Genomic DNA, 26,671 nt, shown 5'->3' with positions numbered 1-26,671 from the left:
CACTCCCTGCCAAAATTCCGAGTTGAAATAGAATCCTTCAGTCCGCTTCTTAGGCATGGCGTGAAGAAAAAAAGATTTACAACTTCAGCAGAATTATAATTCCACGAAGAAAATAGTATCAGTCAATCAACTTTACTATCACCAAAGGATCTGAGACTGGCTTGGGCATACGTCTTTCTCTTTTATAGAGGGAGGTGGGGGGAAAAAAAAAAAAAAAAGCAAAGAGGAGTTTAAAAAAATATGATGAAGGCCTGACCCTTGAGACTCCATTTATAGACAGAGTAGGAATGCCGTCCCCCTTGACTAGCGCGCTGTCCAATCCAGCCTCATGTGCGAGGTTCTGTTAGGCACTGAGTGAAATATATATGCAGGCCCTTATGCCACTTAATACTCTGGGGCCACCTTCAAGAGCCTGGGCCGTGGATCAACCGCTCCGCCACTCCTCTTCCAAGAAGCATTTTGACAGGTTCTTTGGAGGTGCTTCTTCTCTCTCTCTTTTAAAAAAAAACCCATTCTTTTAAACAAAATGGCACCAAAGAAGGACGTGAAGAAGCCTGCCGCCGCGGCTCCTGCCCCAGCCCCTGCCCCAGCACCTGCACCTGCCCCACCCAAAGAAGAAAAAATCGACCTCTCTGCCATTAAGGTAACTAAACGGGCGAATAGTTTGGTCACTGAAACATCTTTCCACAGTAGGGAACTCTAGAAACTTGCAAAAGGTATGTTTTTTCATCGAGACAAATGCCATTATTAAGTGAACTGGTAGATTTGGAGAGAATCCTGATTAAAAGGTAAATGAACTCTAACCTATAATTTCAGTAAAATTACCATGAGTATGGTAATTGCATGTGGGACCTGTATTTTCTCTATATTTTTGCTCTCTAGTTTCCTTCTCCCTCCCCCCTCCCCCCAAGTTGTTAAAGTGCAATTTGAGGTAGTTAATATAAGCGTAAAGGTGCTTTACAAATATTTAAACAAATACTTGTTTTAATTTTTTATAAAATCTCTGTAGAAACTAGATCCCTTACTTTAAAGCTATATCAAAAGGAACGTTTGGGTCCCTCCAGTGATTTCCAAAAATTTTAAAACAGCTGAAGACCCAGTTGTCCTGGATGTCCTTATTTGACAGCAGCTTTGTGTCATCTGAAAAAGAGAAGATTTTTGCAATTCAAGCTAATTTCCCCCTCAGCTTTGCTTAATAAAACTTGATACAACACTAAATGAGATCTCAGTGCAGACAATTATGTGCTCAAGTGTTTCAGTGACTATAACTGTCATCTTGTTTATTTATACGCAGGATTTAATTCAGAATGCGTGAGCTGTTTCTAAATGAAACTAACACAAAAAAATACTGTAAAACTTGGTTGTATGGCTTTTAGTTTATGTCTCTGAGCTCTTGCATCCTTGAACTAAGGAGAATGTGATTAATTTTTGTGTCAACACTTTCCTGTGATCACAGTTCTTGAATAGCAAAAGGTTCGCTGCTTTTAGAACAATGATGCAATGCATGAGGCTGCTACCTCTCAGTGATGTAACCCATCAAATGTGCCCCTTCTCCTCATTCACTGGGCTGAGATTGGTCCAAAGGATAGTTTTAAAATCTTCATCTAAAGAACCCTGCCTTATATGGAAAACTCATGGGTGAAAGTGCCTATGCGTGCTCTTTTCCCTTAAGTCAAAAGTTCAGTACACAATAAATCTGAATTTTGCTAACTTAACACTTTACTTCTAGTGGTGATACTGACCTATAGATAAACACTTCATTGACTATTTTACTATAATTGTAAATTTTAAAAATATTCTTAACATAAGTATTTACTTAGTTCATCTTTAGGTATATGTGCTGAAGTTAAATAAATACATTCATAATTCTTATAACGTTCCAGTTAAACATGAAATTTTATGTTTCAAAGTAGGAGTAGATTATCATAAATATTTTATCTTGAGTTTATAGATAACTGAAGTCAAATTTTCATAGAATCTAATATTGGTGGTTAGGAATTATTTTTTCTTTGTTAGGAACTATTATTTTTAATGAATATCTACTTAGGAAGAGAAATGCATGTCAGACCTTCTAATAAATATACTTCCACCATGAGGACTGCCTGCATACAGCTCATGAAGAGGAAACCAAATGTGTCATCCGCACAACCTTGTTAATGTAGCTGTGCAGATGCACACTGACTACATTGTACAGTAAGCGTGATTACAGCCACTCCAGTGATTCTGGCTGTCTCTATCCTCTGATTCTGTGCTCTATCCTAACATTAAAGATAAAAATTAATGTCAAAGCAATTCTTCTTTATATTTATTGTGATTTATAAGACAATACCCTCTCTTTGTATCTGGGACTACAAGTATCTGGAAAGGGGAAAATGTACCTTTATCTTAAGAAGAAAAAGAAGTATCTCACTAATGAAAACAGGCATTAATGTTCTTCCCTGAGAAACTGTGTAAGAGTAAGTAAATAAATAAAATGTTAGCTTGGCAGGTAAGAAGACTCCAAGACAAGACAAAACATCACTCTTTTAATCAAGAGATTAAACTGATTCCTTGTTTATAGTCAGCAGAAAATTGGTTTATCTTTTCCTCTATAGGTTGAATTAAAGCTGGTATGAGCTAGTGCAACTAAGCAAAAGAAGGAAATACTCCTCGGCGTCTCTATAAAGATGGGGTCTGTCCCATCTTCATTATTTCACTGCAGAACCAGAGATGTGATAGGTCCCAGTAGGGGACACAAACCCAAAAATGAGTTAAGTAAATCTAGAAGAAGCAGGAAGAAATTAACCTTTATCTTCAATTCAGAGCACCAATTACTTTTTTATATAATATATTTTTATTGATTTCAGGGAGGAAGGGAAAGGGGGAGAGAGAGAGAGAGAGAGAAACATCAATGATGAGAGAGAATCATTGATTGGCTGCCTCCTGCATACCTCCCACTGGGGATCAAGCCCTAACCAGAATCAAATCATGACCTTCTGGTTCATAGGTTGACACTCAACCACTGAGCCAGGCCAGCCAGTCCAGAGAGCCAATTCTTGATAGAAAGAAAATATAAGTGAAATGAATATATTTTTGTGAAGGAATTTCAATGCCTTCAATGATTTTCATTTATCAAGATGAAATGAGTATGTATTTATAGGCATTATAACATGGCCCAAGAATGTGATGCAACTTGAGGACTTTATAAACTTAATTTCATCCAAGTAGGTAACAAGGCTAATTAAAGTGCACATTGAAACATTTCATATTATGATGCTTTTCATCATGTAATGATGTTCCTAGTTATATTACCTCATATGTTATAAACTTTCTTCAAGCAGAGAAAATGAACTTTAGAGAAATTAATAGAGCTATTCTATGTGTTCATTAACTTTCTAAAAACTTAATAAAAAACGTAATTGGATTTTAAACTTTCATAAATCATATGATTTAGAAATCTATCTGTCCTTTAGACTTTGAGTAATGCTAAAGTTTAAGCATAATGATCTTTGTGTAGTATTGTAATCATGGTAATATTGAATTCCTCAATATTTTTCCCAGCCAATATCTGTGTTTCATATAACATACCATGTTTAACAGCCATATATTTGACTCACCATAAACTCTGAACAATCTTGTAGATTAATTAGTTTTATCAATTTCTTAAATGTGTGTGTTTTTTAAATGTGCTTTTAAATTTGATTTCCAACCTAGCCAGTTTGACTCAGTGGACAGAGTGTCAGGCTGCAGACCAAAGGGTCCCACGTTCAATTCTGGCCAAGGGCACGTACCTAGGTTGCAGGCTCCTTCCTGGCCAGGGCCCTGGTCAGGGGACGTGCAGGAAGCAACCAATCAATGTGTTTCTCTCACATTGATATTTCTCTTTGTCTTTCCCACTCTTCTAGTCTCTCTAAAAATCAATGGAAAAAATCCTTGGGTGAGGATTTTTTAAAAAATTTTTATTTCCTCCTGATTTGTTGGTTATTTGTTTAGAACAGTTTCTTCAATTGTTCTGACATAAAACCTTTGCTATCTGAGGAAATGCTTACATGATGTCTTATCTCCATGGATTTTCTATGAGTATCCTTTTTCAAAAGCACATTTTCTGCTGATATTTGAATATTAAAGTGACTGTTCCAGGCGATTCTGTGAGCTCTTTGCTTTCACAGAGATGATACTTCCAGCAACACTGCCCTGACTAAAGAACACTGCCTGAAAGTGTAGTATTAAAACCTACCCTGAATAGCATAGCTGTAGGTGCAAAGAATGAACACCTGATGCCCAAAATGACAACCAAGTGAAATAACAAAATAAATAAGTAATGAAATGACCATGCTACTAGATTTCTAAAGCTCTTCAATGTGTAAATGAATATTTTGCATGCTGCATGTCATAGCTTATATGTCAGGATTGCTGTGAAGTGATGGGACTAAGAATCATGTCTCTCATTGTGTGGCTTAAATTTTAATTCTCGTTGTATTTACCACTCAATCAGGTCATCTCTGACTAGATTGCAGGCGATATTACAAAAAGTGGTAAAGGAACAAAATGCATTGACAGAAACTCATTCAATAACAAACCTCGCAGCAACAATTGACCATGTGCTTGGGAAAATTTAAACTTTCAATTTAATGGATAAGGTGGAAATATAGCATTCCTGATAAATACATCTATTTACTTATGGATATGCAGTGGAGGCAAATATATGTATACATTGTGCCACCTAACTTATTCTGATCAGGGTGTAAGATTGTTAGTGTTAATCTATAAATTCTTTTTCTCACATCTAACCAGGCTAATACAAACTCAGTCCCACTTAGGAGAATTGTTGGAGAAATCAAACAAGGTCATGGCTATGAAAGGTTTTGAAAATTATAAAGTTCTTTATAATAGAACAACCACATTCATTGTGAATTTACTCTGTGCCCTATTATCTTATTTAATCCTCAAAACATTGCAATGAGATTGTTTTAGCCTCATTTTGCAAGAAAAGAAACTAAAGGGTCTAAAAGAGGTTCAGTGTTATATCCATGACCAAATAACTAGCAATGATGAAGCTAGGATTAACCTCACAGGCCAATCCAGAGTCCACTGTGTTAACCATATTACAACCTACCTGCTGTTTATAAAGAGTGAGTTGCTGTTGGGAAGAATGTGTAAAGGAGACTATTTTCCTCTCCAGCATGTGAGGTAGAGTGGTTCTTATATTACCCTGCACAGCCCTGTGTCGCCACAAGAGGGAGGGACAAGCACACCTCAGAGCAAGTTCATGCCTCAACCTTGGCCGTTCGCTAGCGTTCTATTATCCGCAGCTTTCCTATCTTATCATCTGATGCTGATGGGCTGTGTTCTCTTTTACACATGGAAGGTGGAATATTAGGAACTAAGAAAGACTCCTAGCCACTGTGCTACAGCTTCCTATAAAAAGTTGGAAACAGAACATGTATATTTTTTTAAATGCTGTTATGAAAGTAGATTGGTAATTGCCAGGGGTGGGGGTTGGAGTGGAAGGAAAGAGTGAAGTGGTCAGAGGATACAAACTTCAGGGTATAAGAGAATAACTCCTGAGGATCCATGTACAGTACGGTGACTAGAGTTAATGATACTGCATTGTGTACTGGAAAGCTGCTAAGAGACTAAATCTTAAAAGTTCTCACTTAAATAAAAGATACCTATGCGAGTGATGGACGTTTTAATTGGCCTTATTGTGGTAATTATTTCACAGTATCAAAACCATCACATATCAGATCATCACGTGTACACCTTAAACTTACACAATGCTATATGCCAGTGCTTTTCAACATTTTTCATCTCATGGCACATAAACTAATTACTAGCATTTTGTGGCACAATAAGAAATATTTTTTTGCTGATCTGACAAAAATAGATATAATTTTGATTCATTCACACTGGACAGCTATCATTATGTTGGCTGTTGTCATTTTTTATTTGACAATCTAAGGGAAAAGCAGTCAGTGCCCCTGACTAAATAGTCAAGTATTGCACATTTTAAAACATCTTGCAGAACACTGGTTGAAAATTGCTGTTATATGTCACTTATACCCCAATAAAGCTGAAAAAAATTAAGTTATACCAACTTATTTTTTAAATGTTGTTAAATCTAGTGAAGCTGATTAAATTTTTTAAATGAATATTTTTTTAATTTAACATACACATAAATTAAATCTGAACTCCAAAATTTGCCATCAGGCTAATATTCTGAGAATGGTATGGGATTTCTATTTACAAGTAAACAACATGGCTTAAACTGGAAATCCCAACCGAACATTAACTGGGGTTATTTGTAGAAATATAATGCCACATGTATAATAATAAAATCTTAACCAGTTTGAGGAAGAGAACACATATGGCCAATTTCTATTTAGAAGGAAAGGGGAGGAACATATATAAGTTGTTTTTACGTTTTCACTATATAATTATAGAGTTTGTTTTTACTCTGGTCTTTCAATAATATGAGTTAATTTTTAATAAAATTATAATGTCAATCAATTGTAATATTAATATTTGTGATGTGAATATAACCTCAGGAGCAAATCAGAAACTATTTAAGACTATCTCTGAGTGTCCGCATCAAGTTTCCACTTTCAAACACTAAGGTTGAAGAAAAAAAAAAAGGGAGAGAGAATAGGTGGAATGGAGTGGAAAAATATTAAAGGGCATTGGTATCTCTCTCTAATATTATATTCTGAATTACAAGCAACTGGCTGATGTCTTTGTGAAGTAAAATGCAGTTTGGAAGGAAAAGATGTGTTCACCAATTAATGGCGAGTAGCACTTTCAATGTTAAAGATAATGAAATCTTTGCAAGTCAAGAAGATCATGAAGTGACAGTACCAAATTTAGCCTTTCGACATTTTAGTGCTGCAACTGCACCAACCCCTGGCAAGTTGTCTTTAGAAGTCAGTCCATAATTACCAGCATTCAGCACCATCTGACTCATGGAAATTGTGGGAAGGATTATATTTAGTCTGCTGATACTGCACTTTCTTCCATGTCTTTTCACACTGAAATACTTTTTGTATGAAAAGAAGGTCTTTTAGAGTTTGCTTTTACAATCAAGACTCTATCCGTTGCTTATCACCCAAATCAGAATTTGGAGGACAAAATTATAATATATATATATATAGGAAGGGCTTCAATGACACTATTTAAAATTTAAATTATATGGATGATAAATCCTTGCTATTCTAGTCATAAATTAATAATGGTGAGCTGAAGCCAGAGAAGAAACTTCTCCCTAAAGATAAAATCACATCCTAATCGACTTTTTATACTTATTTCCACTGTGGTGAATAAGGTTCTTTGAATCTATCAGGTGACCAAAGTTATATACTATCTCCTGTTTATAAAACATCTGACTCAACTGAACACAGTGTATGAAATTATATTTTGCTTAAATTCTCTTTAACTAAACTACTTCAAAATAATATTATTAATTGAATTTTTAGGCACCCTACCCTTTTCCACTAGAAAAAGTGAGTTGAGGTAGATTCTACTAACAAAAAAAATGGAAAACTGTAGTATCCTAAGCAACCCTAGAAATCATTAAGTATAATAGTTTATATTTGAGGAAGCTATGATACAGACAAGAGAAATTATTTAATCCAAAGACACATGATTTGTTATGAGAACCAGAACAAAATTCTGAATGGTTTAATCCCTATCTAGTTTTCTTTCCACTATATCAAAAGACCTGAAACCTCTAAAATAGTAATGCCAATATCCATGTATACCTATTATCACAAAAAGAAATTTTTCTCCAGATAAGTAGGAAAAAGCAGATACTTATAATTTCTTATAACACACACCACAAATTTTTATGATGCCCATATTTTAAAAATCAAAAGAGGAAAAAACAAAAATACAACATGGATTTTTAACAAATTACATGTAAACAAATACAACTAGAAAAAATACAATTCACAATAAATTTTAGATTTATTTATCAACTATTAACCATGGGAAAGCTGATGAGAAATCTGAAATGTAGACATGGGTCACATTTTAAATGTTTTATTAAAATTTACATACGTCTCTCTGTTAATTCTTGTAGGTCTGAATTGTGTTACTTTAATAATTTAGCCTTTGCTCTAATGGGCTTGAATTTAGTTGACTAGTCTAAGCATCTTTGCGAGAATTAATCATTTCTTCATCTGTTCAGATCAATTATCCAACATAGCCATTTATTATTCTCTCTCATACTAGACAATCTGGGCCAGTACTATATTCTCATTGTTCTTGATTTTACCTTGTTATACCATTATTATAGTCACCAGCCTAAGTATATCCTTTGTTGAGGTAAAATCAATGCAACAAAAAATATGTATGTCCTTTAAATTGAGTTATTCTGAAATATAAAGCTCAAAGTTTTAAAATAAGACTTCTACTGGTATTTTACAGTGATTCCTAGTGAGTCTGTGAGTTTGGCCTGAAAAATTAATAAAGTTTTCCTTAGGGTTTGCATACATCCAGATCTTTGTCTCTCTGCCAGGCATTTTCCCTCAGTATCAACAACACATATCTCCCAAACCACCTTTTACTATAGCTCTTCTTGTTTTACAACATCTTTTTTAGCAGTTTTTAAAAATATTTTAATTAAATTTATTGGGGTGACATTGGTTAATACTACCAAATCGTAACATACATCAATTCCAGAGCCTGTTTGATTAAATGCATTTTATATTTTTCCTACAAATTCCTTCTACATATCAGAGACTTTATCTTTTTTTACTCAGATAACCAAACCTCATGATTACTTTTAGAAAAATGCTTCTCAAAGTGAGAAAATACCTATAAGTATTGCAACAAAAATCATTTTTAATACCAGTACCTTGTATACTACTACCTACCTAAATCCAAAGCCAAACAGTATATGACTCACAAAATTGTGTAGTGTAGTTGTTTTATTATTGGTATAATATAAGTATGTAGGCAAAGATGGAAAAAAAAACTTTAAGAAAACAGATTGTGGGTTTTCAAAGTAGTGGTCTTGATCATAAACATTTACACAGAATCTAAGCAAAGGCTCTGGAAATCTAAAGGCACATACATCAATAACTCAAGATGAGTTTGGCAGCTCTCGGGGCTGGAGATGGCGTGTCAAAGGAGAATGTAAGCACCTCCTCTAGAGTGTGAGCTCTTGAAGGGACTGATGAAGTCTCTTCCCTCAGGGAATATAATATCCTAGAGGAGGAGCTTATGTTCAAAGGAGGAGCTTACTAGACATATGTTCTAATGATTTTAACTTAATGAAAATCCATTGATCATCTAATGTAGGCAGGTATTTTATGATTATGGGGGATAACATCAAAGAATAAAGGCAGGGGCAGCTCGCCAAGAGGGAGAGGTTGGAGTAAGACTGCACCTGGGCTCATGTCATGGACAAAGGCTTTCGTAATGCCCTGAGCTACCCAGAATTTTACAATCGGAAGGTTAAAGGTCATCTTTGAGTGGAAGGAGGGAGCTAGGTAAGCAGAGAGAAAAGGTTCTTTTCAAGAGGAGGATCTTTTATCAGGACTTTGAAGAATAGTTAATTTCTAAGAAACAGATATGAGAAGAGAGACTTAAATCTAATTTTTAAAATAAACCAAATGATGATATAGCAAACTGAGCTCAAAATCAGCTGCCATTTTGTATTTGTCAAAGTCATGTTCAAAGGGCTGGTTATTTAAATAAGGCGGTGGGGGGGGGGGGTGGGGGGGGGCGGCGGTGCTGGTTACTTCTCCATTATAACGCCAGAAGAGATGCCAGAGAAAGTTTTTGTCATTTGTAAAAGTGTACCAGAAAATAAATAGCACTTCCCATTTATTCTATGAGCACAGTACCTGGGTTTTCTAACTTGAAAAGTATAGTTTATTCCCTGGACTAGACTATACTGCAGCCTTCTCCATGGTTGTCAATAACTTGCTTAAATGTTTACTTTGATTCCCAGTAGATTCAAAAAACCTAAACTCTCATTCTCTATGTGATAAAGTTCAGAGAAAAAATAGAGTTAAAAAGTTTGGCAACTGCCTACCTCTTCTATTTTAATAATATTAAACCTCTACATGATATCCAAGTGGTAAAAAATAGCTTTTTCATAACGTAAACGTAACTTTTAAAATGACTTCCCAGTATACTCAACAGATTTTATACAAATTAACCATATTCTATATATACTCAAGGATACACATCTCTACTCAAAAAAAGGAAGAAAGAAAGAAGAAAGAAAAGAAAATGATCATTATGTAGAGAAACTTTGATGAGTTTACTTTTTATTATTTATATTTATCAGCTCTACTAAAGATATATGCTAGCTCTCAATATTACTCATAGGCAATTCAATACATAAAGTTACAAGACTAAAAAACACACAATGAAACATGGTTTGCTCTAAAGCCTTTAATTTTTGCATCAGAATCATGAGGCTCCAAAGTACACAGTTATCAATTGTCCCTCCCTTCTATTTTCCCCTAATGATTCAAAGCGTTTAAATATTTTTATTAACTCTTTCAAAGTGTCAATCTATTTATGAAGATATGCTTACCTAGGTATTAATATTGTTTAAATTATATTTTCAGTCCTCATTTTGGAGCTCAAGACCCTATGAGATTTTTTTCACTATCCATAGTCTTTGAACAAAAAGTAATACACATTTACTAGTAAGTGCTGATTTCTTTCTAAATGCTTAAGGGAAAGCTGCAAATACACCTTTGTCTAGCAGGGGGAGACTTTATGCTTTCTCTGACCTTTTCCTTAAAAGTAGTGCAGAAACCGTACTTACATTAGAACTTACTTCCAACATTCTTATGCCTGTGAGATGCTTTAAATAAGTAGACAACTGATAGACATGTGTGAACATTCGTGGACATTTTAACACCAATCTTTCCCTGTACCATTTTGCACAGTACCATTCTAGAAAGAGAGTGCCCTCTATTTTCAGATAAGCTACCATGTGACCCATTACCGGCCACTCCCTGGGCTACATTTCAAGTTCTAAAGTACAGCGTTGCCTTCCTCAGCCCCGTTCTGGGTTCTTTTGTTTCTCAGTCTATAGGCTGAGCCATCAAATGTTTGACATGACAGAAACAGAATCAGCACGTTCTACTAGGAACTTATATAAAATTTTAAAATCTCAAATAGAAGGAGAGACAAAGAATGCAGAAATGGTCTACCAACAGATAACAGTGATTACCAGAAGGAAAGGGGGGAGTGGGGAGGTAGAAGGAGATTAAGGGGAATCTATAAATATGTGGTGACGGAAGGAGACGAGGCTTTGGGGGGTGAGCACACATTGCAGTACACAGATGGTGTATTGTGGAATTGTACACGTGAACTCATATAATGTTATTTTCCAATGTCACCACAATAAATTTAATGTCTTGTTTTATTTGTTGTTTTTATTTTTTATTGCATTCATTGGGGTGACAGTGGTCAACATGAACATACAGGTTTCAGGTGTGGGTTTCAATGTTACAGGATCTGTATACTGCACCATGTGCCCACCACCCAAAGTCGAATCTTCTCCTGTCACCTTACATTAGGATCCTCTTCTTCCCCACCCGCTTCCCTCTGGCAACCAACACACTGCTGTTTGCGTTCACGAGCTTCAGTCTTATATCCCACATATGAGTGAAATCACATACTTCTTAGCTTTTTCTGACTGACTTATTTCACTTAGCATAATGTTTTGTTTTGTTTTGTTTTAAAAAGAACTAGGAATAAAGCTTACACTTACACACACACACACACACACACACACACACACAGTCTATCAGCTTTCCTGCCTACAAGAACTTCAAAAATTCAAAAAATTTGACTGGTCAGCCACCATAAAGATAACAGGGAGGGAGAAAAATACCCAACCCTACGTGTACTAAGGGAGAATGGTGAAAAACAGAGATCAAACCATTCCTGGTTTAGATAAGCTTTATACATCTGAGACCACAGATTGTAAAAATTGATTAACTGCAGATTTTCAAGAATTGGCCAGATTATCACTTGGGTGAACCCTAAGAAACTCACAGAATGTGGGATGCCTCTCAGGTCCTCTGAACTTTTCCACAAGGGGTTGCCAACTGAAACCCCAAACCAGTCCTATCCAATACGTTTCATTAATACCAAGACAGCTCACTTGACATTTGCAAAGTCTAATATTCACTGGGAGCAGGGGTCAGCTCAGGCCCCTAGAGAAATTCGAGGCTCCTCTGCCACTGAACAAATAAGCTTCTTAAAGGAAGACACTCCAGGAGAGCATCTCAGAGATAAAGACCATAAAAGTACCGACAGGCTTCGGGCTCACTATGGCTGTCTACTATGGTTTCTGGTTTCCTAAAAATAGCCCTCAGGGTGCAGATCCCTCTTCCTCTTTGCCCTAAGAAAGCTGAAGAGCTCTCCGAAGGGAGTGGCCACCTCTCTCTGAAACCTGAATCGAACTGTGAGGTCACAGCTTCCCCCACAATAAAAGGCAGCCTCCACCAGGGTGGCCCCACTCAGGGATTGGAGCAGCCCTCAACTCCTCATCTTCGCCGCTGTTTTGCAGCCCAGCAGCTCCATCATGGTGGGTCCTATGAGAAAAGCGTTTGTCATTTGCAGGAGGAAAGAGATAGGGGCTCTCATCTTACTGAGAAAAAGGCAGACATAAAACAGAATTGGGGAGATAGCATATTCAATATGAGTCTTTAGAATCTGCTTTGGGTTTTTGGTGAGGTGGGCTGAGGCTAGAAGAATTAATTTGAGCTATTATGCCAGCTGGAAAAATAAGACTTAGTTTCCAAAGTAGCACTTTATGCTTCATCAATTTTTGCTATATCACATAAGGTTTATTATATCTAAATTTAGAAAGAAAAAAACCCTCTGCAGCTATAGGAAAATATTACATCTTAAAAAACAACCCAGTGATGCCAATTTCTAAAGCTGAGTAATCTACTTCCGATGCATGAAGTAAAAATGTGATGGTTAAACAGAAGAACAACTTATGGTGATTCTTTGCAATGCAATGCATCTGTACTTCGTAAAACAGTGTACCTGTTTTAGACATATCTTCAATATACTCTAGATTATTATCTTATTCCAGGAAATATTTGACTTGGCCTCTGTTAAAGCATTGATTCATTAGAGAGAGATGTTCCCTAACTATCTTTTGCAATAGCTTTTTATTTATCCTAGACTCCGACGTATCCTAAGGCAACCTTCTTACTCTATGAAACCTACATGGCTTTTTAAAAATCTCAGGACAGACAGCACTCAATTCTGTCAATGCATTTGAAAGAGTACTAGCTGTTTTTTCTTTCTCCCTCTCGCCACTGCAGTCCTTCAGTGCTGACCAGATTGCTGGTAAGTGAATTGAGCTTTTCTACTTCAGAAGTAGGCAGAACACTGCCTAGTTTCGGAAATATCACTTATCTCCAAGGCATGTGACTAACTGGCTCAACCTGTTAGTGTCCAAGCTATGCCTGAACTCTGAAAAGTAGGCTGACTTTGGGAGCTTACTTTAAAGATGACTCAGGGAATGAGCTTGGATACGCTGTAAAGTCAGGACATTTTGGTTGGTTAAAATATTCTTTGTGGTTAATTTCTTTCTAACAGATCGAGTTCTCTCAGGAACAGCAGGATGGTAAGTTTAAAAGATATTGCTGTTGATATGCGCACACTCAGAAAGATGGGTTTGGAAAGCCGACTCCCTCTGGATGAGATTAGTTCTTCCTAATACCCCCCACTGGTGCTGCCACTCTAAAAATAAATGCTCTCAATCACTCTAACTTCTCTCAGCACCCCGAAGCAGCCCTTTCTTATAATTAGTAATCAGAGGTTAAAGCAAACAATAGATAAACACTACAAAATAGGCCCTTATATTCACTGATTTCTAAATATCTATATATACTAGTATATCCCAAAAAGATGCAGATTTTGGATGGCTAATTTGTTAATCAAATACTTAAAGAGAAATTTTGCAAGTCTGAATTGTTCAATTTGGAAAATAAAATAATTACTATAAAACTGCCAATGACCAAATCTACATAATCTCAATGGGCATTATAATGCATTGAGAGAAATGATGGGTAAAGTAGATATAGAATAAAAGTAAATTCACAGACAAAGAGGGAAGAGTATTTGTCATAAAACTGTGGGGGGAAACAGATGTCTCCTGGTCCATCTTTAGTGACACAAGACAGGTTCCCAGGGAGGGGATGGGACATGCTCAAGGAACCTAAGAATTAATAATAGGATCAAAATCTGGTATTAGTTTAAATTCATTAGCATTTCTTTCATAAAAACAGTTACTAACTAAAAAACTTAAACTCTTATGATTCAAGAGGATCAGAATACTTTCCCTAACACTCCCATTTTTTTCTCCTTTCAGTCTTGGAATCCAAGAATCCTGTGCCCTATAAGATCCTATTTTTTCACTAGAAGTGTACTGAGGCATGTTTTATGGAGTGACAGTGTCACATATTCAAATAAAGTGAGATAGAAATAATCTATGAAAGAGAAAGGAAGAAAAATTAGGTGTATGATATATAACTTAGAATATTGGTCATAATAAGTATCAATATTATACATGTTATGGTATATATTATGTAATTTTAAATATAGGTGATTAATAAGGACCTATTCAAAGACTCAGTTCTCCACCTAAAGAATTCCACCGTTTCCTGTGTTTTAGTGTCTGGACTATCTCATGTTCAAACATCAATTAAGGAAAAAGAGGATATTTGCTGTCGTAGCTGTAATACAGACTCACATATATCCACATCATGGTTGATGACCCCATGTAGAACAATTATATAACTTCATGACTCAGAACTCAATATCGTATAAAATTATACTAAATAGGACTATTTTTTATTCAAAATAGTTGGTACTTCTACTATAATTTGTTTGATTTCTGATACATTTTTAACTAGTGATGCTGCAACATTTTCAGCTAATTACATCCCAGTCCTCTTAAATATCTACTTTACAGGGTCATTTTGAAAGCCAAACTATGGTAGGACCAAACAATAGAAGACTTTAAAACCCTTATAGGGACAGAAGGGAAGTTTAAACCTATTAAACTATTACAATGAAACCTATTATTTCATATATGAAATAGGTTTTAGATACAGAGTTTTGGTAAACACTGGTGTGGTGGACTGGTTTTTCTCTTGTGCCAGGAAAACAAATGTTTCTTAGCATTTTAAATGAAATGGAAATCTGATTTGTTCAGAAAGGAATGAAGACTTCCTTTGATTACTTTCTTGTTTAATGATTAAATAGTTTTACTCAAGGCTGTTCTATTTGAATGTTTCACAGGTTTGTAGGAAAGAAGAAATAACAACTAGAAAATCATAGCGTCCTAAAGGTCTAAGTCCTCCTATGCTGTCCAGTAGAGTTGCCACTGGCCACATGTGGCTTTTTAAATTTAAACTGTAAATAGTTAAAAATAAATTAACTATTTAAAAATAGTAAACATTTAAAATTCCATTTCCACAGTTGTACTAGTTGCCTTCTAGTGCTCAAGAATTGCAGGTAACTAGTAGCTACATTTCGGGGCAGCCCAGATATAGAACATTTCAATCATCACAGAAAGTTCTAGAACAGTATTGTTCTAGACAAGGAGCTGGAAAAAAAAAATTTTTAAAGGATCAAAGAGTAAATATGTTAAACTTTATTGGCAAATGCAGTCTCTGTGAAAAGAACCCAATGTGTTACTGATGAAAACAGCCATAGACAATACATACACAAATAGCTGTATTCCAATCAAACTTTGTTTACAAAAACAGGTGGTCAGCCCCTAGGCAGGAGTTTGCTAACCCATGTTCTAGACTCTTCAAGAGAAAAACATAAGCTTTAAAATTCTGGGGTAGAAAGAACAATATCTTTCTGGCCTTAGCCTTTAAATCAACAGAAGGTTTAATGTCAGGAAGATTCTATTACAGCCCATAAAATTCCTATTTCTATATCAAGCATCTGACCAGGGTAATAGTGAGCCCGCTGAGCAATTTGTGCATGAAAGCCTGGAGCCAGTAACAGGAATAGTTCAGTTTCACATGTCCCTTAGAAAGATGAAACAATATTTAACTAATGACCCCACAGTGCCTGGGGCATGTTTTCAGATTAGGGAAATGATCTTTTATGGTCAAATTGCAGAGAATATGAGGGGGAAATTTTAGCAAAGGAGGGAAACATGATCACAATAGTTGACAGTGAAAATGTCTGGTTCAATCTTAGATTAGGGGATGGAGGGACAGTAAAATAGGGTATTTTGCTGAGTAATCTATCCAGAAGGTATAATTTGATCCTGAAAAACTAATGGCCTAAAAGAAGACTGCTTTTGCCTCTTTCATTCACAAATGATTTTTGAGTGTTGTTGGTATTAACTCCAACACGTTGCCATCAGTACTTTTGGGTTCCCCAGGAAATTCATTTAGTTAAATTTAGAAGGTTTTATTAAAATGTCTTTACTGACCCCTAATCCATAGTAGTACCTCTTTCTGTCTTTTTGGTGTACATGCCTTCATTCTTTTTTAATGTAATTCTGAAAGGCAAAACCATTCTATTAAAGGAGAATGACAAAATTTAGGAAAATTAAGGAATATAGTGATCTTGATAAAAAAAATTACACTTTAAGAATATGTACTTATACACACACACACACACACACGTACAAGTAAAATGGAAATCTGAATAAAATTGGTGGTATCTATCAATGTGAATATCCTGATTTCAATAGTATACAATAACTTTGCAAAAGGTTACTATTGGGGGATACTAGGCAGAGTATTTAAGACATCTGTACTTTTTCTCAAAAGTGCATGTGAATTTACCATTATCTCCATAAATTTTTCATTAGGATATATGTACTTAAAACTAACATATGTTGTCATATGTATGATCTGAAAAAAAAGAATAGATTACCATAGCAACAGACCCAAACACATATTCCTCTTTCTGAATAAATTGATACTAGGAGCCTATTACAGTCACACATTAAAGTGGTTAAATGACCACGTATAGAATTTAGAGATTTGTCTCACCTTTCTAGATTTTTCTTTCTGAAAAAATGAAGTTACTCCTGAAGAAAACTGGTTAAGGGGAGTATCTAGGAAATTTGTAACTCAAGAGGAGGTTTTTTCCATGTAATTTGAGAAGTTTGTGTTAACCTCACAAACACAACCCCATTTGAAAATGTTTCTTGAAATGTTATTAACTTAATTATATGAGAGGTTATATAAGGAATTCTTAAAGCCTCAGAATGTCTTAACCCATTCCTGCTGCCCACGCAGATGAAGAAAATAAGAACAAACATGACTAGAAGCTCCAATTTCCATATCTGATTAATAATAACATATGACTTGAAATGGGAAATGCTGCTTTAAAACAGCCCCCAAGTGAAAGGGTGTGTCCGTGACTGTTTGAACTAGGAAAAGGGAGAATCTAGCAATCACAACGTTGGAAAAATCTGTAAAATAGCAGAGAGTTTGAACTGGATCTTTGATGAAATTAGGGTTAACTTATAGGTCTCAGGTAGGAAAAAAAAGCCCCCTAATGCTTCTTGCTTCTTGCAGATTTCAAGGAGGCATTTCTCCTGTTTGACAGGACAGGTGATAGCAAAATCACCTTAAGCCAGGTTGGTGATGTCCTCCGGGCTCTAGGCACAAATCCCACCAATGCAGAGGTCAAGAAGGTGCTGGGAAATCCCACCAATGAAGGTAACCCTATGTTTTCCCAAAAAGTTGAGAAATATGTGGGGGGTGTGTGTGTGTGTGTGTGTGTGTGTGTGTGTGTGTGTTTCAGAGAAAGAGAAATTTATTAAGAAATAAATTTCACAGAATAGGACTTAATTGGCTTTTGATGGTAAGTGTGCCACTTGGCTAGAGTCAGTTTTTTCCCTCATAAAGTAAGTTAACCTTCCTTTGAGAATTTGCAAGCTTGATAAAATTTCATGCTAATGCAAGGAAATAATATTTAATGCTAACATCATTATCATCATCTTATCTTAATGCTCATAATTTAAAGGTTAATGAAATGAAATAATACCCAAATCTACACTTTTTTTTTTCAAACCTTTAAAGGCACAATTACATTTTGACAAAGATGTTAAATATGACTAAAACATAATGCACTTTGCAAATAACTCCAAGTAAATTATAATAGCACACCCCGAGAGGATGTCTACTCTGATAAAAGCCAGAGAAATGTAATCAATGTTTTCAGGGAGACAAAATACCTGCTGACTTTGCCCAATGGCCTATCTTTTGACACCCTGCTTCTGTAAGTCTCTTAAAGGAAACTCAGCTATCTTAATTAACAAAAACAGGATGACATCTTAATAAGAGTATTTTTTTTATGTCCAGAGAATTACAAAAAGACCTAAAAATCTAAGCCAAACCTGCATTTAGTCACCCAAGTTAAATCATGGGATCAAAGTCAATAACATACATGAGTGGCAAAATTGCAGAATTTATTTGCTCAACACAGAAACCCAGTCTCAGTCTAGAGCAAGAAAAAAAAAAGTTTAATCCCTAAGGTTCATGGCAAAATATAATAATCTATTGGAAAACAAACAACAACAACAAGACCAAATTGATGTTTTTCAAGTAGATTTGTGGGCTCTTTATCTTTGCCACAGGGGAAAAAAGAAAACAAATAATTTCTTTTTTTCTTTGATAATTAAAATGACAATTTTCTTGTGTTGCAAAAGAAAAAAATACTTCGAGAAAACCTAACTCTAACTCAGTCTGACTATTCATCACAGTTCATTTTCTTTGAAGGAAAATTTCCAGGTAAATCACACAAAATAATAGCTGAGAGAGTGAGATAAAGTAAAAGAATAGTAAGTCAAGTCTTCCTTCTTAAGTGCCATTTCTAACTTATCAAACATCCACCTTTAATGGGATTATTAAGTAAGTATTCATTTATTCAGCATTTCCATTCAATCTTTTTACTATTATTTAATGTACTAGATTTGTATTCTATGAGGAGAGACTAGTAAAAGGGAATTCTGATTTTAGGGGTACATAACTATACACTGCATACATCTGGATAGTCTATTTTATATTTCCTGTGAATATGATTCACCTTGTCAAAAATTACTAAAGATAGTCCTATCATCTGTAGGCCTCTAAACTACAAAAAAGTCAGAAGATCACAAAACATTTGACACATTCTTTCCTCATAAGATTCTTTTTTAAATTAGCTAAAATTTAAAGAAATTGAAGGCCCTACAAAAGCTCAGGACAAAGTTGGACTATATATTAAAGTTCAATTAAGTTTTACTATATTTACATGCTATTGTATCGGTATAATTTTATATAGCTTCCCTAGTATTTATAAAAATATTAAATTAAGCCCAGCCGGTGTGGCTCAATGGTTGAGCATTGACCTACAAACCAGGAGGTCTCAGTTCAATTCCTGGTCAGGGCACATGCTTGGGTTGTGGGCTCGGTCCCCAGTGGGGAGGCCTGCAGGAGGCAGCCGATCAATGATTCTCTCTCATCGATGTTTTATCTCTCTCTTCCTTGCCCTAACTATCTGAAATCAATAAAAATATATTTTAAAAAATATTAAATTGACAATACTAATAAAATAGCAGCTAACATTAAGTACTCAGTTGTCCAAGGTATTGTAACGAACTTGGCTTGTGTCATCTCATTTACTAGTAATTCTCATACTAACACTATGAAATATCTCTATTTTAGAGATAAAGAAGCTGAGACATAAATTGGTTAATAAACTTGCCCATAATCACATAGTTGTAAATGGTGGGTTGGAGATAAAAGGTCAAGGACTAGGACTCCAGAGCTCAGGCTATTAACTATTACCAAATTTTTCTCATCAGCAACTTACCAACTGAAATTTTCACTGTATGAAGATTTTTCAGGTCATCTAGAATAAACTTTCAAGTTTAATTTGAGACTTAGAGATGGCATTTTATGTTTGCTAACACTCTCCAAATTGCAATTTCTTCCAGAGATGAATGTCAAGAAAATTGAGTTTGAACAATTTCTTCCCATGATGCAAGCTATTTCTAACAACAAGGAGCAGGGCACTTATGAAGACTTTGTTGAGGGTCTGCGTGTCTTTGACAAGGAAGGCAATGGCACAGTTATGGGTGCTGAACTCCGTCACGTTCTAGCCACACTGGGTAAGGAAATTTGTTCTAGTGGAATTAGTAGGACAGAATATATAAGAAGGAGTATGACTTGAGGGAATCATGTTATAACTAAGGTAGATAAGGGAAAAGACTACAAAGGAAAAATGTAAAAGAATATTCAAAAGTTAACGACCATTTCAATTAACTAGTGTCAATGAGTGAGTTTGGGGAAAATGGTTACATAAATTACTGGTAATGAATAGTAAAACACTGTAGTCCTCATAGGATATAGTTTGAATATCCTATCTAATAATAGAGAAACATGGTAATTAACCATAACTTTGCTACCCTTCCCATTGGCTAATCAGCAGGATATGCAAATTAACTGCCAACAAAGATGGCGGCCGGCAGCCACACAGCTGAAGCGAGCAGGAGGCTTGCTTGCTCCAGTGATGGAGGAAGCCTAGGTTCCCCGCCTGCCTCAGCCCAGCTCTGAGCTCCAGATGCAACAATGTTGCAATTATAGAAGCTAAACAAACTCCAGAAATCTGCTTTCAGCTGGCAGCAGGCTCAGAGCTTAGAGCGCCAGTGATGGCAACAGAGTTTCAATTATAGAAGCTAAACAAACTCAGATACCTACTTTCAGCCAGCCGTGTCCTCAGAGCTGGAGCCAGCTCTCAGCTCCAGTGACAGCTATAGAAGGTAAATAAATCCCAGGAAAAAAAAAGAGTCTGGGAGCTTCAGTCACCCACCGCCTGAAAACGGCCCTCAGCCCCTCATCCAGACTGGCCAGGCACCCCAGTGGGGACCCCCACCTTGAAGGGGGTGTGGCCAGCTGCAAACAGCCATCAGCCCGTCATCCAGGCTGGCCAGGCACACCAGTGGGGACCCACACCCTGAAGGGAGTGTGACCAGCTGCAAACAGCCATCATCCCCTCATCCAGGCTGGCCAGGCACCCCAGCGGGACCCCCACCCTGATCCTGGACACCCTACAGAGCAAACCAGCCAGCCCCTCCCAACCCCCTGTGCACCAGGCCTCAATCCTATATAGTAAAAGGGTAATATGCAAACTGACCCTAACAGCAGAAGGACTGGGAATGACTGGTCACTACAACACACACTGACCACCAGGGGGCAGATGCTCAATGCAGGAGCTTCCCTCTGGTGGTCAGTGCACTCTCACAGCAGGGAGCTCTGCTCAGCCACAAGCCAGGCTGATGGCTGCCAGTACAGCAGTGGTGGTGGTGGGAGCCTCTCCTGCCTCCTCAGCAGCGCTAAGGATGTCTGACTACAGTTTAGGTCTGCTCCCCGCTGGCAAGTGGACATCCCCCGAGGGCTGCCGGGCTGCCAGAGGGATGTCTGATTGCCAGCTTAGGCCCAATCTCCCAGGGAGTGGGCCTAAGCCAGCAAGTGGTCACCCCCGAGGGGTCCCAGACTGCAAAAGGGCACAGGCCGGGCTGAGGGACCCTCTACCCCTGAGTGCACAAATTTTTGTGCACCGGGCCTCTAGTCTATACTAATAAAAGCCTAGGTGGCCTTCGCGCATGATGCCATCACAAGATGGCCACCACAAGATGGCTGCCACAAGATGGCTGCCACAAGATGGCCATGGGCACAGTGGAGGCGCGGCCCAGTGGCTGCTTCATGTGGTGAGGCCTGGGGGTCCCGCAGCTTTGCGCAGCATGGAGGTGGCTGGTCCCAGCGTCTCTGCCACCTCACGTGGAGGAGGCAGGTCCTGGCGGAGGAGGCAGGTCGTGTCAGGGGAGGGCAGTTGTGGGCAATGGGGCCAGCAGGGGAGGGCAGTTGTGGGTGATCGGGCCAGCAGGGGAGGGCAGTTGTGGGTGATCGGGCCAGCAGGGGAGGGCAGTTGGGGGCGATTGGGTCAGCAGGGGAGCAGTTAGGTGTCAATCAGGCTGGCAAGCAGAAGCAGTTTGGGGCTATCAGGCAGGCAGGCAGGTGAGCAGTAGGAGCCAGCGGTCCGGGATTGTGAGAAGGATGTCCAACTGCTTTTTTAGGCCCAAGATCGGGCCTAAACCGGCAGATCAGGCCTAAACCGGCAGTTGGACATTCCCCGAGGGGTCCCGGATTGGAGAGGGTGCAGGCTGGGCTGAGGGGCCTCTAGTTCGTATATAATGTGCACTTAATTCACTGACTCAAAAACATTTATTGGCAACCCACTAAGTGCGAGAGGAATAAGAAGGGCTTGGTTCCTATCCTCCAAGAGCTTAGACATAGTCTCCGGGAGTTCCAAACGGGTCACTTACAGTGGAATTTTGAAAATATTCTCTGACTTCCTTTCTGAACAAAGACTTTTGCTTCATCAGGTGAAAAGATGAGAGAGGAAGAAGTGGAAACGCTGTTGCAAGGTCAAGAAGACTCCAATGGATGCATCAACTATGAAGGTACAATCTCATGTGCTCTGGTAGTTACTGCATCTCTTAAATGATTAGATTGATGATGGACTCCATTTGAACTTAAAATAATTTCTTTTTCTTCACCTCCCTTATTAACATACACATGCTACTTATTATCAATGAACTATATAACTCGAACTCTAGAAAGATATCTTGTGAAGATTTGAATATCTATAATAATAAAAGCATAATATGCTAATTAGACCAGATGACCTTCTGGATGAAGTCAGGGTTTCGAGGGAAGCCCCGGCCCCGGGTGCCAGAGGGAAGCCAGTGCCGGCAGCCAGGGGAAGGAAGGCCTACTCTCGCACAAATTTCGTGCATCGGGCCTCTAGTGTGTATATATATATATATATATATATATATATATATATATATATACATACAAGATTTATTCCAGTGGGTTTTAGCACTCTTGTATATTGTTATACAGCTTAAAATGTGTTTTCACGTGTATTTTTCTTGTTAGGCATTTATCACATCTCTTTAATATAGACAGGGTTGTGTTAGAATAAAATTTATTAGAATATTAAAGTTGGAGAGATCTTAAAATCCTTTACATAAAGGAATTATAAAATGAGGAAATTGAGGGGCCAAAAAGTTTAGTTCTTAGTGAAGGTCACATCATTAATGATAGGCATGGTGCTATATGAAAGTCCTCTCATAGTGTCCAATTATCTATTACCAGCTACCAATCTACAGCAGCTTCACCCAGAGGATTTGAAAAGCAACACACTACACAAAATAAAGATGCAAAATAAAGTTGCACGATATAACATGTAAATTAAAATTTTCCAATAAAATTGAGAAACTTATCTATTCCCCTAAAATGCTAATCTAGTCACATTTCAATAAAGCTATGTTGATAGATTTTTTTAAAAAAAAATTGATTTCAGAGAGGGAGGGAGAGGGAGAGAGAGATAGAAATATCAATGATGAGAGAGAATCATTGATTGGCTGCCTCCTGCATGCGCCCTATTGGGGATCCAGACTGAAGCCCGGGCATGTGCCCTGACCGGAAATCGAATTGTAACCCACGGTTCATAGGTCAACGCTCAACCACCGAGCCACACTGGCAGGGCTGTTGCTAGATTTCACGTAAATTTAGACTTGTGAAGTCTGATGACTAGAGGAAAAGTAAAAAAAAGAAAAGCAGAGAGAAGAGGGGAAGAAAGAAGAAGGAAGAGAGAGAGAGAGAGAGAGAGAGAGAGAGAGAGAGAGAGAGAGAGAGAGAAGAGGACAGGAGAAAAGGAAAGTACTCAGCCAAGCATACCTTCACTGACAATCTTAATTAAACTTCACTTCTTTCCCATAAACAATATTTTAAATTTGGTTATTATCATAAGTATATTACATAAAAGAAGAATCATTCAATAAATACTGTTTGGACAAATGGATAGTAATCTAGAAAATTAAATCAGATCTGGATCTTATCCCGTAATAAATTCCAAATGGGTCAAGCATTTAAATGTAAAAGAAAAAAGCACAGAAGCCACAGAAGAATTATTTTATAGCTTTTGGAACTGGAAGACCTCTCTAATACTTATATAAAACCCAGAAGGCACTTCAAATTTTGACAAATTCAACCATATAATGTTTTTTAATTTATATGACAAAAGCCACCAGAAGCAGAGTTAAAAGACAAATAGCAGACCAAAAAATATATATATTTTTGCAATCAGTATTGCAAAGAGCTCATTTTCCTAATAAACAGCAATTATAAATTTATAAAAAGACCACAACCTAATAAAAAACTAATAGATATATGAACAGACACTTCATAGAAAAGGAAAGTATATATACAAATACAGTAGAATATGCTAAACTTCATTAATAACAAGAGAAATGCAGATTGATACTATACTGAAATACCATTTTTAAATAAGCTGATTGCTGAAGATTAACAGTTTGACCAAACTTTGGGGTGAGAAGAATGTGTAGAAAAAGCCGATCTTATGCATTCCTGCTGGGAATGTAAATCATTTAAATCCCTGCGTGGTGATGGGGTACTAGCAGATCTAACAAATCTACTTCAAGGAATGTAGACCTTCTTGCAGTCAAGTGAAATGAGTGCTACATGGTTATTTGTTAGCAGCGCTGTTTGTGATGGCCAAATATTTGAACAACTTAATGCTAATCAATGTAGGATGTATCATATAGATTCCAGTACATCTACCCAATGAAATACCCTACAGCCCTAAAAAAAAAAAAAATGACATTCTTGCTTATGGTTATGGTAACATCTCCAAGTATATTACTAAGTGAGAAAAATAAGTGCAAAAGAATTTGCAGAGTATGCCACCATTCGTGTAAAAAAAATTTTTTAAACATATATTTGGCCCTAGCTGGTTTGGCTCAGTGGATAGAGCGCTGGCCTGAGGACTGACTGAAAGGTCCCAGGTTCGATGTGAATCAAGGGCACAGGCCCAGGTTGCAGGCTCTGTCCCCAGTGGGGGGCGTGCTGGAGGCAGCCAATCAATGATTTTCTCTCATCATTGATGTTTCCATCTCTCTCTCCCTCTCCCTTCCTCTCTGAAATCAATAAAAATATATTTTTTAAAAAGAAGCATATATTTATATTCTCTTATATGCACTTAATAGCTCTATGAACTTAGCTATAAAGGAGGAACTAAATATCTGGGAGACAGTGGTGAGAAACTTTTTTTTGTTATACACTCTTTCATACTTTAAAGAAGAAAAATTTAATCGTGTGAATGTACCCCTTACTCAAAAATTAAATTTATAAAATCAGGGAAAAGTCATAAATCTAATAATAAGTACAGCGGGCTGTACAGAGCATAAAAAATAAGCTCCAGTGTTATAGCTAAGATTAATTAAGATTGAAGTAACTTTCAGAACCTCTTTTTTTTTTTTTTATTAAATTTGACTGTTTTCTAACTCTCAACTGTCTGTATTGTGCCTACAGCTTTTGTCAAGCATATCATGTCTATCTAAATGGAGCTCTCAAGGTATATATGTTTCCTCTTTACTATTTAGACTTTTTTGATTTTTTTTTATTTTCTTTAACTGCTTCACTTTATATTCTGTCGATATAATTAGTATTATTTCTTAAAAGTTATTTATATGAACCAGAAAACTTCAACTCCCTGAAATGGGTTATTTAGAAATAGATCACTTTGTATAAGCAAAAACCTCAGAAGTTTAATATATAAATCCTATCTTTGTACTATAAGTATGCAATGGAGAGTCAACAATCCAGAGTAGTTAATTAATTTAGTTGGAACGTAACACTAATAAAAGGATGGGCCTAAGTTTTCTGAAAAACACATAGTTTTTAACAGTTACCGCTCTAGCAAACCATGTTATCACAGTTAAGCACTTGCAACCATGTTCTTACAACGAGGAAATAGTTTACCTTGAAAGTGTTGGCTCGTTTGTGCTTTTTCTTCTTTTCACTTCACATTAAAATAAAAATCCAACTCATTTCCCTTTTTCTTTACAGATCAAGCATTGTTTAGGAAGACTGGCTGGAAACTTATTTATAACACCCATGTCCAGATCTGTTTACCATCATTCAGAAAAACAAAACAATGTAGACTATTCTAGACTGAGGACTTCCTGAAATTTTTTATACCTACATCTCTCTCTGAATTGCATTCATATAACACAAACCAAGTGTCTCCTGCTCTAGACAAGAATAAAATACTGACAATCTCAAACCCAAGCACCACTCTTTATTTTCTACCATGGGTCAATCAACATCCTTAAATTAAAAGAGCAATAAATAATTTTGGTCAGTCTGGAATATTCAAGTTGCATTGTGTTTTTATCTTCTTAGAGAAAATAATTTTTAAAACCTCAATTCTATTGTTCATGTATAGAATATTGATGAATTAAAAGAACAAATCAGTACAGTCTATATAGAAAATAACAGAATGAATAGTAGTGATAATCATATATTATTGAAAAAGTGAAATGGAACCCCAGCTGGCTTGGCTCAGTGGACAGAGTGTTGGCCTGTGGACTCAATGGTCCTGGGTTCAATTCCAGTCAAGGGCACATGCCCGGGTTGTGGGCTTGGTCCCCAGAAGGGGGCATGCAGGAGGCAGCCAATCAATGATTCTCTCTCATCATTGATGTTTCTATCTCTCTCTCTCCCTCTCTCTTCCTCTCTGAAATCAATTAAAAAAATCTTTAAAAAAAAAAAAAAAGAAAAAGTGAAATGGAGAACTGAAGAAA

At 36.8% G+C, this 26,671-nt stretch overlaps 1 protein-coding gene across 2 annotated transcripts; it reads left to right on the top strand.

Moving 5' to 3' along the window:
• The first annotated feature begins 349 nt into the window (after window positions 1-349).
• MYL1 (myosin light chain 1) lies at window positions 350-26,242 on the top strand. Of its 2 annotated transcripts, none has more exons than XM_081095233.1 (7): window positions 350-643; window positions 13,567-13,594; window positions 17,529-17,672; window positions 19,934-20,107; window positions 22,382-22,459; window positions 25,398-25,440; window positions 25,935-26,242. In XM_081095233.1, exons 1-6 carry the CDS (start codon window positions 527-529, stop codon window positions 25,424-25,426), a joined length of 570 nt encoding a protein of 189 aa, XP_080951359.1. In that variant the 5' UTR covers window positions 350-526; the 3' UTR covers window positions 25,427-25,440; window positions 25,935-26,242. The 2 variants fall into 2 exon arrangements, with proteins under 2 accessions (XP_080951359.1, XP_080951360.1); XM_081095234.1 differs by lacking the exons at window positions 350-643; window positions 13,567-13,594 and adding exons at window positions 12,408-12,538; window positions 13,290-13,314 and having other exon boundaries at window positions 25,935-26,235.
• Window positions 26,243-26,671: the final 429 nt, after the last annotated feature.

The sequence above is a fragment of the Myotis nattereri genome (assembly GCF_964212035.1).
Source record: "Myotis nattereri genome assembly, chromosome: 7".
NCBI classification, from domain to species: Eukaryota; Metazoa; Chordata; class Mammalia; order Chiroptera; family Vespertilionidae; genus Myotis; species Myotis nattereri.
The sequence above is the reverse complement of the archived record's forward strand: the minus strand, read 5'-3'. Positions and strand labels throughout refer to the sequence as shown.

What these genes read in the sequence shown, in the direction of transcription:
- MYL1 (XM_081095233.1), top strand. Translation starts at nt 527, where the DNA reads ATGGCACCAAAGAAGGACGTGAAGAAGCCTGCCGCCGCGGCTCCTGCC. An exon ending in TCGACCTCTCTGCCATTAAG is followed by an intron (nt 644 to 13,566) that starts GTAACTAAACGG and finishes TCTTTCTAACAG; the next exon opens with ATCGAGTTCTCTCAGGAACA. An exon ending in GGGAAATCCCACCAATGAAG is followed by an intron (nt 17,673 to 19,933) that starts GTAACCCTATGT and finishes AATTTCTTCCAG; the next exon opens with AGATGAATGTCAAGAAAATT.